The 12,193-nt window shown below is 49.0% G+C and overlaps 1 protein-coding gene across 8 annotated transcripts; it reads right to left on the reverse strand.

The window, feature by feature from the left end:
* Positions 1-137: 137 nt before the first annotated feature.
* Positions 138-12,184, reverse strand: ATAT1 (alpha tubulin acetyltransferase 1). 8 transcript variants are annotated; one of them, XM_024738660.1, is made up of 13 exons: positions 12,058-12,184; positions 11,523-11,583; positions 11,318-11,409; positions 11,137-11,197; positions 10,900-11,013; positions 10,611-10,712; positions 6,127-6,172; positions 5,939-6,007; positions 4,278-4,349; positions 3,865-4,108; positions 1,001-1,080; positions 867-909; positions 138-516 (listed from the first exon to the last, which is right to left on the reverse strand). In XM_024738660.1, the coding sequence occupies exons 1-13, from the start codon at positions 12,162-12,164 to the stop codon at positions 342-344; spliced, it is 1,266 nt and encodes a 421-aa protein (XP_024594428.1). In that variant the 5' UTR covers positions 12,165-12,184; the 3' UTR covers positions 138-341. The 8 variants fall into 8 exon arrangements, with proteins under 8 accessions (XP_024594428.1, XP_024594430.1, XP_024594434.1 ...); XM_024738662.1 differs by having other exon boundaries at positions 158-516; positions 12,003-12,150; XM_024738666.1 differs by lacking the exon at positions 12,058-12,184 and adding an exon at positions 11,770-11,989 and having other exon boundaries at positions 158-516.
* Positions 12,185-12,193: the final 9 nt, after the last annotated feature.

Here is a 12,193-nt window from a genome sequence, read left to right on the forward strand (position 1 = left end):
CTTAGAGCGCTTGCGCAGTAAATTAGCGGCCTCGAGCACTGCTCTCACCTGTGGCGCTTGCCCAAAAGTAGGCGATGATGGGGCTGAACGGGGCGCGCGAAGAGTGACGGGTGGGATTGAAATAATGACAATCGCGGTTTTCAGTAGCTCTCGTGATAAAAATAAATACTTTATTGCTGTGGTTAAAAATAAGATACAAATGACTTGGCACTTATAATAAAGCCTGTCGAATGAATGAATGAATGAATGAATGAATACATCCATTGTGAGGGCGGGCTTTGGCTAGGTCCTGTGTGAGAGAGAAATAATACTGACTTTGAAGGTGTGAGAGGGGGCTGCGGTCACCAAGGCCTGGTGCTGCGACGTTCCTGCAAGTTTCGAATGAACCTGGCGTTGAACATATCCCCACCCATTGTCCAGGACTGGGCTGGTGGAGCCTGGGCCTGTGGAGGAACTGTGTGCATGGGTTCCTGCCGAGACCCATGCTGTGACAAGACCTGCTCCTCACTGGCAGACCTAGTAGGTGGGAGATGGAGAGTGGGTTACAGGGGTACTAAAGGGAGAATTAAAATCACAGCTTCTTAAAGGGCTGACTGGCTCTTGTGTAGAGGATGTATGATGGGGTATGAGGCTGGAACCATTAGTGCTATGTCCAAACCTGAAACCCCTCAGAGACTGCCAAAGGGAAGCACTCGAGTCGAACCTATGGGGAAAGAGGCTTGTAGGGTGTTAGGTGGAAGGCTTTGTGGGAGGAGCTGGTGTCCAGTTCAGAGAGTGAGATTTAGGAGGAGGAAGTAGCTGAGAGTGATGTTAGGAAAGGAGTCAGAGGTGGTGCGAGGCTGGTAGGGGAGGGGGTCAGACCTCACCTATTCTCTGTTTCCTGCTCCCCCTGCTTCAGTTCTTGGTTGCCTGTGGGAATACCAGGCATGTGCATGGGAAGGCTGGAGTAGGTAGTGAATATGGCCTACTTGATTTGCGGATAAGGAGATGAATAACTTACCTGTATTGGGGGATGAGGAATTCAACCGCCCATGGCGGCTATAGCTGCAGCTTTGGGCTACCAGCCCTGGGGGAGTCCTGCTGTAGAAGAAATGTGAGATGATGGGGAAAAGGCTACAGGATGAAAGATGAGTGGGTATGGAGGAATCAGGAGAATAACAAAAGGAACAGCACAGGAACAGAGAGAGAGGGGTAGTTATCATTCCTATGGGATTTTAATCAAGTTGTGCCCCAGAAAAGGGAAGGGAGCTCATTTTATACCCCAAGGTTTTCTGAAGCAGTCCTGACTTGCTGCTTTATTACTCCTAGTTGAGGTAATGTGTTAAAAGTAAGGCCAAATGTGCTCCAAACCATGTCATAAAAACAAATTCAGGGGAATTCCGTGGCGGTCCAGTGGTTAGGACTCCATGCTTTCACTGCAGGGGGCACAGGTTCAATCCCTGGTTGGGGCCTGGTCGGGGAACTAAGATCCCACAAGCCGCGTGGTTCGGCCAAACACACACACACACACAACCAGATTCACATATACGCAAAAAAATATTTTTTTGTTGGACAAGGTGCCCTGATGTTTGGTTTGGAAAACATGATTACCTTAATTTTAGGATACTTCAGCCAGAGGGAAATAGGGAGTGGTAAGGCTGAATTAGGAAAAGGACTGTCTTGAGAAAGAGATCCAAGGGTTTAGTGAGGGAGAGGCCAGGAAACTAGCGGGAAGAGGAATTCAGGAAACAATTAGGGGACTGTTATCAGGAGGCAATTAGTGGATCCCAGAGATGTTAGTAAATCTTAACATCTCAGCAAGGGCTGGCCTGGGGTAAAGGGTAGAAGTGACTAGGGAGAGCTAGAGGTTTCTGGAGAGAATGGAGGAGTAGATATAGAAGGCTACACAGAGGGATCCAGCGACTACATGAGAGGAGACAATCCGCAGAAGATCCCACAATGAAGATGGGGACAGGCAGACACCAGATCCTGCAAGGGGAGCTCTAAGGCTCCTTGCTGGAAGATCTGCAGATCTCACAGGTGAGGGAGAGAGAGGGAGAGAGGTCCTGAGATCCCAGGAAAATAAGGGGTGACGCACAAACGAGGCTGAGACCTTAAGGTTTGTTTGGTGTTTTTTTTTTTTCTTTTGTAGTTTTTATCATTGAAAATGTCCATTTAAAAAACACAAAAGAATTCACACTTTATTCAGACAACACTGAGAGGGAGAAGAAAAAGGAATGAGTCAGAAGAGAGGGAGATCCTGCTCCCAAGGATTTCGGGAATACAGTAGGGGTATCAACTAGCACACATCCAGAGGGTAGGGAGGGGGAAGGATGTTCTATACCCTGGGTATGGAGCAGGGAAGAAGGTTCTTGCTATGGAGGAAAGAAGAAAGGAAGGCCAGAGGAGGAGTTCCCCCATCATCTCAAGACAATCTCACAAGACAGGAATCTATCAGCATCTAGCGACCGGGGAGGGATGGCTGCGAGAGGGTATTCCAGGAGCTAATAGAGCCTTGAGACTCAGGCTTAGCTTCTGAAACTTGGCTAAGAGTGATCCTAGGGTGCTTGCTGGGATCTACTGCCAAGAAACAAACTCCCTCACAGAACCTGGACCCAGGGGAAGTGGTGGTGTCTGTAGAAGTGTGGCGAGTCTGGAGCCTCAAAGCAGACATCAGCTCGGGGGTCCCCTGACAGATACACATACACACAACATGTGGAAATTAAGAGTTTGGCAATGTTGAGTGGATCCCTTGGGGAGCTGGTAAGTCCCTGTCCTACCTGACTGGACTGCTCTGAAGCAGAGCTCACTCACTGGCTGGCGTCAGCAGGCTGATAGGGTAGCTGTGGTCGGTAGCACGAAGCAGTATTAGAGCTACCAGGAGACAGTGTAGTGGGACTATATGATTCATTCCATGGACAAGACTCTTTAAAAGGTTTCCCTGGTAGAGGAGGCCCTTGGACCTTCCATGGTGTTCTAGAATCTGACTGCAAGCAAGACTATGCTTCTCTGGATAATTAGTAGGAGCCGCCCGACCAAGAAGTCTGGCAGCAAATGGGCTGTCTGTGGGAGAGTGTTCAGAGCCCGAGTTAGGAGAGAGCGGGTGCTTTCTATGGTAAGAAAAGCTACAAAGCATTAGGCCATCTGGGACCCTGACAACCCAGTTGTCCAAGAAAGGGGAAGAGGGAATCCTATGGGCTCTGTCAGGTTCCCCTGGATGCTGGGGGATACAATGGAAGATCCGGTCTGGGGTTCTCAGGGAGGGAGTCTCTGCCCTTGCCAGGTCTCCCAGGGAGGGGAGAGGCTTAGCTGTCTGTCAGTATCGACTCTCATCAGAGCGGGGAAGGGAGCTGTGGAAGGATGTTATGGACAGGAGGAGGGGAGAGGGGAAATGGAGGGGAGAGAAAAACAGAAAGAGAAGTCAGAGGTGAAGAGAAAGCTGGGGAGAGAAAAAAAGGAGAGGCCCACTCTCTGCCTGCCGGGATGGGCTCCTGCCACACAAGGCACTGACCCAGGGCTGGTGGCTCCCCAAACTGTGTCAGAGATCCTGCCCCTTCCCAGCAAATGTTAAACCATGATTTCCCCAATCTTAGAGGCTCAGTCACCCACCCAACGGATCTGTGTTCTTCCTGTGCTTCCTCCCAGCTCTCCCTTAAACTAGACTCCCTAGACTCTACATAAAGTCCTATTCTGCTCCTTCACTGTAATTTATTTCCAGACCACTCCCATAAATATTTTCCAATATATTCTTCTTGAAAGGTTTCAGGACTCTCCAGTCTTCCTGTCCTATTGCTTCATGTCTCTGATGGATTTACACTGCCCTCTGCCATTTCTAACACCCTGTCCGACAGTCTTGACACTCCCTAACCCTCCAGCTCCTATTACCTGGTGCGGCGACGCTGGGCTGGGCTGCCGCCTGGGTCAGTAGCAAGCAGAAGGCGGGCGGTGGGGTGCGGGGGGCAGAGGCGCAGGGAACGCAGCAGCTCCTGCTCTGGCACGAAGGGGCGGAGGGGACCCCGTTCTGGCGAGTTTCCCAGGCTGCTGGAGCGTGGGGGTGGGTGGGCTGGAGGTGTAGCACGGCGAGGGGCCCTGTTCAAGGGCCAGGGAGGCTCCACAGCTACCTTCAGAACTGGGGAGAGGGAGAAAAAAGAGCAAGACAGAGAAGAAAAAGGAAAGGGAAGAGAGTCATGACAGCAAAGATTAGAGTAGAAAAAAGAGAAATCAGAGCCTTTAGAGAGAACAAATCTTTCCCCTGGGTTAAGGCCCCCCCAGGCCCAGACCCCCTACCCCAGTCTTACATTCTCGGTCACTAGAGGAGTATGGCTTTATGTCTCCCTCTGCTCTCTTGGGTGGCAGCTTCCTTGCTGGAGCTGGCAGTGGAGAGGACACAGGCAAGGTAAGCATTAGGAGGCATACTGTGTACCCCTTCACTACCCCCACAACCCCAAACCTCTGATCCCTGACACCACAGTTCCTCCGGGGAAAGGAGACTTCAGCTCCACCGCAGAAGCAGCTCTGTGGCACTGCCATCACACCAAAAGGGAATTCGGGGGGAAGGCTGGAGCATTTTGAGGAGAGCCAGAAGGAGTAGGCTGAATGCAGAGTTGGGGGGAAAGATCTGGGGGAGACTGTGGGGCCTGGGAGACGCAAGAGAAGGGCAGCCAAGGGAGGCGAGCTCTTACTGTCAGTGGGCGCTGTCAGGCCCCCCTGGGATTCTGGGGCAGTGGAATGGTCCCAGCTGGGCCACCGAGGACCCCAGGTCCCTCTAGATGAGACGGACAAAGCCCTTGGTTAATCAGGAATTGCTTTGGAGAGGTCAGGGGAGGCTGGGGTGGGGCAAAACCTCCCCTTCCGGAGCAAAGATAGAAAGAGATTTACGTTTTATAAGGGGAAAAAAAGGATGAGGTAAAAACACAGACACCTGGAAAGGAGTCACCAGACAGAGTAAATGGGAGGCTAACGGACTGTCCCAGCCCTGTCTCCAGCCTCCTCGCTTCTCCACTTGCCCCTCCCTTTCCCTCTCGAGAGGTTCCTTCTCCATCACACGTGGCAAATGAGAGACTGCCCAGCGGATCCACTTAAACTTTAGGGTCCCTCCCGTGTGGACCTGGTCCTCACCGTCCTTGTTGGCTCTCTCTCCCTCACAGCTTTGGTCAGCAGGAGCTAGATGGGGGAAGCCTTGGAAAGCAGAGCCGGTCACGGATCTGAACTGCCTCTCCGTGCCTGACATTGGTGGATGCTAATCACTGTTGAGAGATTGCTGTCTGGGTGGTGGTTACTCTGTTTCCTGGCCACCGAGGAGGTGAGAGAGCTAGCTACAGAGCCAGCTCCTTCAGCAAAGGGCCCTTCTGTGCAAATGCGCACAGCACGGCCAGCAGAAGGCTGTGCCCCTCGGCCTTGAGAAGGAGGAAGGGGTGGGGCTCAGCCTGGCAGGGAGCATGTGTGTGGATGAGGATGGAATGTGGAACCTGGGCAGCATTTCAGTACCTCCTAGGTATGGTTTCTCCAGATCAATTTCATTATTTGGTTGGAAATGTTACAAATTCTGAGTGTTATCTTCTAAAACTAGTATTTAAGCTCTGGACCATTCATGTCACTATTCAGTGACTGGAAATGGAAGGGCTGACTGCACTTGCCTGTCCCTCACTGGCTCACAGAAGCCTGAGGAGTTTACGAAGGAACATGACTCTGGCCTGTTTTGATGGGCCCGAAGCAGCAAGAGGCTCCATCACTGTCAACTGTCAAACAGGCTTCCGATGAGCTTGCTTAGTTGAAAGTCTTGCCAAATATAAATACACTGAGCTCCCATGAGGGCAGAGGACATGGGTAATGTCTGCTGGGGACTTGGGCTGCTTTAGAATTCTCCCAAACTGCCCACAGATTGCACTGAGTTCCCAGTGGCCTCCAGAGTGACTAGCCATCACAGCACTACAGATCCACCCATTCAATGCAGCTTTACCAGCGGGCATAGGATCGACCGCAGCAGCACAAGAGTGTCGAGTTGCCCTCAGAGAGGTAGCAGGGGGCCCTGTGAGGAAGGAAGCGGTGGTGCCCCTCAGTGCGGGGTCCCGTGGGACCAAGAATCCACCTCCTTCCTACCCCTCACCCCAACTGCTTGACCAACACACACAAGGTGAGAAAACTTACGATGCTGATGGGCAAAGAATCCTTCGAAGATCACGAAGTTGTTCACCTGTAAGATGAAACAAGCGAAATATATTTGTCCATTCAGCCACTCAGCACATACTTGCGTATAGAACCCTGTGCTAGAAAAACCACAGTGGGAGGAATGAAAGCCAGCCTTATTGTCCTTGTTGACAGACTTAGTCAAAATCTCAGACCCTGACAAGCTAATCCTAAAGTTGAATTGCAGAGGACCTCGAATAGCCAAAATAATCTTCAAGATTAACAAAGGAATAACAAATTTGGGGAGGATTCATACTTCCTGATTTCAAAACTTACTACAAAGCTACAGTAATCAAAATAGTGTGGTAGAGGCACAGGATAGACATAGAGACCAATGGAATGAATAGAGTTCAGAAACAAACCCATGTGTCTATGGTCAATTGATTTTCAATAGAGGTGCCAAGACCATTCAATAGGGAAAGTATAACTTCTTCAACAACTGGTGTTTGGATAACTGAGTATCTACATGCAAGATAATTAATTTGGACCAAAAAATAGCTAAAAATGGATCAAACAGCTAAATGTAAGAGCTAACACTGTGAAACTCTTAGAAGGAAACATTGAGGAAAATCTTGATGACTTTGGACATGGTTTCTTAAATATGACACCAAAAGCATAAGCAACAAAAGGAAAAAATAAATTACACTTCATCAAAAGTAAGAACTTTTGTGTGTCAAAAGACACTATCAAGAAAATGAAAAGCGGGGCTTCCCTGGTGGCGCAGTGGTTGAGAGTCCGCCTGTGGGTGCAGGGGACAGGGGTTCGTGCCCTGGTCCGGGAGGATCCCACATGCCACGGAGCAACTAAGCCCACGCGCCACAACTACTGGGCCTGCGCTCTAGAGCCTACAAGCCACAACTACTGAGCCCGTGTGCCACAACTACTGAAGCTTGCGTGCCTAGAGCCCATGTTCCACAACAAGAGAAGCCACCGCAATGAGAAGCCTGCGCACCGCAATGAAGAGTAGCCCTGCTCACCGCAACTAGAGAAAGCCGCATGAAGCAACAAAGACCCAGTGCAACCAAAAATAAAATAATAATTAATTTTTATAAAAAGGGCAAAGACTTGAAAAAACATTTCTCCAAAGAAGATATACAAATGGGCAATAAGCACTTGAAAAGATGCTCAACATCATTAGTCATTAGGGAAATGCAAATCAAAACACAAAGAGATACAACTTCACAACCATTATTATGGCTATTATAAAAAGAACAAAGAAAAATAAATTTTGGTGAGGATGTCAAGATACCAGAGCTACCACACATTGCTGATGGAGATGTAAAATGTTGCAGTCATTGTGGAAAAACCGTTTCTCAGTTCCTCAAAGAGTTAAACACAGGATTACCATATGACCCAGCAATTCTACTCTTAGGTATATACCCAGGAAAACTGGAAATATATGTGCTTGGAGACATGGCTTGCCCAAAGTCTAGTAGCTACAAGTGGCAGAACTGGGTTTCAAGTCCCAGACTCCTGATTCTAGTTGAGGCATTTCAGCCAGGAATACAGTGTAGTCATTAGAGGGGGCTATGGGTTCAAATTCAAGCTCTACCATTTATTAGCTGTGCAAACTTGGTCAAGTCGCTAATCTGTATAAACCCAAAATGGGGTCAATAATGGCAACTACCTCAAAGAAATGTACAAGGATCAACAGAGATAATGCATGTAGATACCACACAGAGCTCATGAAACATCAGTTGTTATTGGGTTGGCCAAAAAGTTCGTTCGGGTTTTCCAGACGGATGTTACAGAAAAACTGGAACGAACTTTTTGGCCAACCCAATATTATTTACACTCTATACTGCCCTGCTCTTACATGTTACCTGGGTAATGCATTTGATGCTGGATACTGTGTTTCTTCCGTTGCTCTCTGCTGCCTCTTAATGGAAAAATGATGTTCTACTCTGGGAGCACAGTCTAAGGAGATCCTGTCTATCTCCTGCTGTAATGTCTACCAACCCACCCACCCTCATCCTTCCCCAACAAGCATATGCCCAGCACTCCAGCCAAACAAAACTGCTTGCAGTGCCCTGAAAGGTAGATTAATATCTCTCTGACTCTGCTCGTGCTGGTTCCTACATGAAAAGCACCTTAGCCTGCCCACTTCTGTCCACCTGACGAACACCTTTCAAGATTAAGTCAAGCCTAACTCACTTTATGCCCCCTCTGTAAGCACACCAATTAATCACGTTACAAGGGATTAACTATCCGTGCTCCTACCCAAGGCTCGCTTGTCAACCCGATCCCAAGCCCACTCAACGACACTGCTTCAGCAATTCTTCCCACTTTCTCTGACATCAGATTTTCTTTCTGAGTCATTCTTATGCTGTTCATTTTTATGCAACTGAAAAGAATCAACCCTCCCTTGATCCATATCCCCCTCTAGCTCTTGCTCTATTTCTGTTCACATTAAAGCAGCATTTAAAAGAGTGGCCTATTCTTGCTGCCTCCAGTTCTGAGCTTCTCAATCTCCTAAAGCCACTCCATCCAGGCTTCCACCCACGAGTGTGCTGAAACCGCTTGTCAGGAACACCAGTGGCTTCAGGCAGCTAAATCCAATGGTCACTTCCCAGACCTCTTCTTACCTCACTGATCAGTAGCATTTGACTCAGTAAGCCATTCCTGCCTTTTGCAAACACTTTCTTCACTGGCCTTGCAGGTCACTTTACTTCTAAGTTTGCATCTACTTCACCAGTCACTCCTCAGCTGCATTTGCTGCTTCTTCTCCTTCCTGACTTTCCAAGAGTGCCCAAGGACTCAAGTGCTTGGACCACTTCTTTATAGATACTCACTCCACGGCGGTTTCATCCTGTCTCACTGCTTTCAGTACCCTACGTGTGGTGAAAACTCTCCACCCCGAACCTCTTCTCTGAACTCCAGGGAAGTAACCAACCTGGACTCATCACGGACATCTCCAATTAACATATTCAATATGGACTCCTACTATTTTTCCCCAAAGCTGCTCCACCTTCCATCAGTTAATGCAATGCCATCCTTCCAAGTGCTCAGGCCAACAACTTTGGGATCACCCTTAACTCCCTCTTTTTTTTCACAGTCTATCAAGAAAAATTATTTGCTTTAACTTCAAAATACCTAAAATCTGACCACTCCTTACCATCTCTACTGCTACCATTTTAGACTGAGCCACCACCATTTTCCAGCAGGATTGTTGCTTCCTAACTTGCTTGTACCCTCACTCCTCTACTACCTATTCTTAACAGGCAAAGTGCTCTGGTTTAAAGTAAGTCACATCATATTCTCCCTCTGTTCAAACCCCTCTGATGGCTCTCCTTTTCTCATTTAAAGGCCAAAGTCTTTGCAATAGCCTATAGAGTCCTAAATGTCTTTCCTCCCCCAATTACTGCTCTGATCTCATCTACCACACTCCCCCCTCACTCATGCTGCTCTAGGCACACCAGCCAATTTTCCAGGCACACTCCCACCTCATGGCCTTTGCACTAGCCATTCCCTTTGCCTGGGATGCTCCCCCTCCAGATATTACTTAGCTCACAGTCTCACCTCTTTAAGTTATTGCACAAGTGACACTTTCTCAGTGAGGCCTTTCCTGCTTATCCCATTTAAACCTGCAATCCCACACACTCCCATCCTCACATGGCACTCCCAAGCCTTCTTACTTGCTCTCGTTTTCCTAGAGCACTTATCATCAATCATAGTATATACTTATTACGTTTGTGTCTCCCCACGTAGAATATAAGCTCCGTGAGAATAGAGACTTTTATCTGTTTCATTGAATAAAGTCTTTCTAGAGCCCAGAACAGTGCCAGGTACTCTAATATGTATATGTTGAACGAATGGACAGCATTAGCACCATTATATTGCATCTACTTATAAACAAACCACCTTCCCCAAAATAGACCACATTTCCCTGAGGACAGGGAATGCGTATTATTCTGAGCCCTTACTAAATCTTGATAGACTAGGTAATGGTCTATGTGAAAACAAGGAGATGAAAATGAGCTGATTATGTTTGGGGCATAAACATATTATTGGGTGTACACAACAGCCCATGATGAAGAATTAAAATAGATGAGAGGGCTTCCCTGGTGGCGCAGTGGTTGAGAGTCCGCCTGCCGATGCAGGGGACGCGGGTTCGTGCCCCGGTCCGGGAAGATCCCACATGCCGCGGAGCGGCTGGGCCCGTGAGCCATGGCCGCTGAGCCTGTGCGTCCGGAGCCTGTGCTCCGCAACGGGATAGGCCACAACAGTGAGAGGCCCGCATACCACACACACACAAAAAAGATGAGAGTGAAATAGCTGCAGGATGAGAGATGGTACCCTGCCCCCCCAGAACTTACCTGTATAAAATAAGTCCTATATAATAGGGAATAAGGAGTGCATGGAAAGTGCCACTTGTTTGCCACACACACAAAAAAAATAAATTCAGTGGGAATGCTCAGTGGGGTCTACTCTCTGAAACCTCTAACCTGTGGGACTGTGGTCTCCAGGCTGTAGTGTTTATTCAGGAACTTCAGCAGCTTCTGTGAGGGTCGGTCAATAGCCAGTTGATGTGGTTCAACTCGCTCCTTCTGCAGGCAACAGGAGACTCAGGGTAGGAGCAGGCATGGGGAAAGCAGGCCAATAGGAACCCAGTCACCTGGGAAGGATATGGGAACATGGGGGGTGGGAGGTTGGGAGGCAGGGCCTCTGGAAGGACTCAGGACAAGGGGCCTTTGATCTCCATTTTGGATGAACTGGTGAAGAGATAAGTAATACCTGCAACATATACTGGAAGAGTTCTCGTCCATGGCCATGGCGTTGAAGTGACTCATGGATGTAAAAGTCCAAGATGCAAAGTGGTTCTACCTCATTGTGAGCCTCACGGTCATCCTAAGAGGTAAAAGAACAACAAAGATCTTCTAGGACCCAGACAGCATTGCCACCTTCCAATCTCCAGCACTTCTGTTCTCAGGAGCCAAGGCACATGAACTTTCAGTTTCCAATGACACTCACCAGTACAAAGAGTTTCTTATATCCAACTTTAAGGAAGCCAACAATGGCTCCTTTTCCAGCCCTGTAGGTTGGGGAAAATAACAATAATTAGCAGCTATCTGGAAGAGGCAGAGTCAAAAAAGGGAGAGGGGCTGGGAGAGGGAGGAATTAAGTATAGGGTAGAACGGTATTTGGCACTCACATTCGAGCTGAAGTATCTTTGAGTATATACATAACGTGGCGGTTACTCTGCATCCTTGATGCACTGGTGATGGGAGCAGGAAGATGCTGGGCCTGCCAGGAATTTGAAGACAGACTTTCTACAAGTCCCTTCCACAGGACCCAGGCCTCCCTTACCAACTGTCTCCAGAGAGGCCTCCCTTTACTCCATGTAGACTCCACATTACCTTAGCAGAAGCCTTGCCCAGTTCATCTACAATGGTCATAATTTGCTGCTGCAGATCAACACTACAGAAAGAGAGGAGATCAAGAGTCAGATACTCACTGAATTAGAGGGTCCTGGGCACTCACTCCCTGGGAATCTGGGCGATAACCGCAACCCCAGTTCGGTACTTCAGGCCCTCTGCCTTTACCTTGGAATCTTCCAACCTGATTTCCCACCCCACTCTTCTGGAACCCAAACTTTTGCCACACCTCCTTTCAGTGTGGTACACTCCCTCCTCCCTTGAAGTTATTGTGGGGAAGCAGGAAGGGCAGGTCAACCACATCCTTTGGTTGGAACCACGATGGGGCCAAGGGATGAAAGGTGACAGATTCAAGCCCCAATCTACCCCACCAGTTCTAGGATCAAATGTCACCAAAAAGGCGAGCCAGGACATCAAAAGGAGCAGACACTAGTCAGTGAGAAGGGGGCGTGGTGCCTGGACCAGGTTTCGAGAGGAACCGGGAGAGAAGGGCCGTGGGGCAGGTTTGAGATGTCACCGGGCCGGCGTTGTGGTTCCGGGTCGGCGGGCCGGTGGCCGTAGGTGCTGGTCTAGCACCGTGATCCGCTCCGGGAGCAGCGCGTCCACATCGAACGGGAACTCCATGGCCCATTGTGCGCGGCGGGACCCGCCCC

Source organism: Neophocaena asiaeorientalis, unplaced genomic scaffold (genome assembly GCF_003031525.2).
Source record: "Neophocaena asiaeorientalis asiaeorientalis breed wild unplaced genomic scaffold, Neophocaena_asiaeorientalis_V1.1 scaffold282, whole genome shotgun sequence".
Taxonomy (NCBI): domain Eukaryota; kingdom Metazoa; phylum Chordata; class Mammalia; order Artiodactyla; family Phocoenidae; genus Neophocaena; species Neophocaena asiaeorientalis.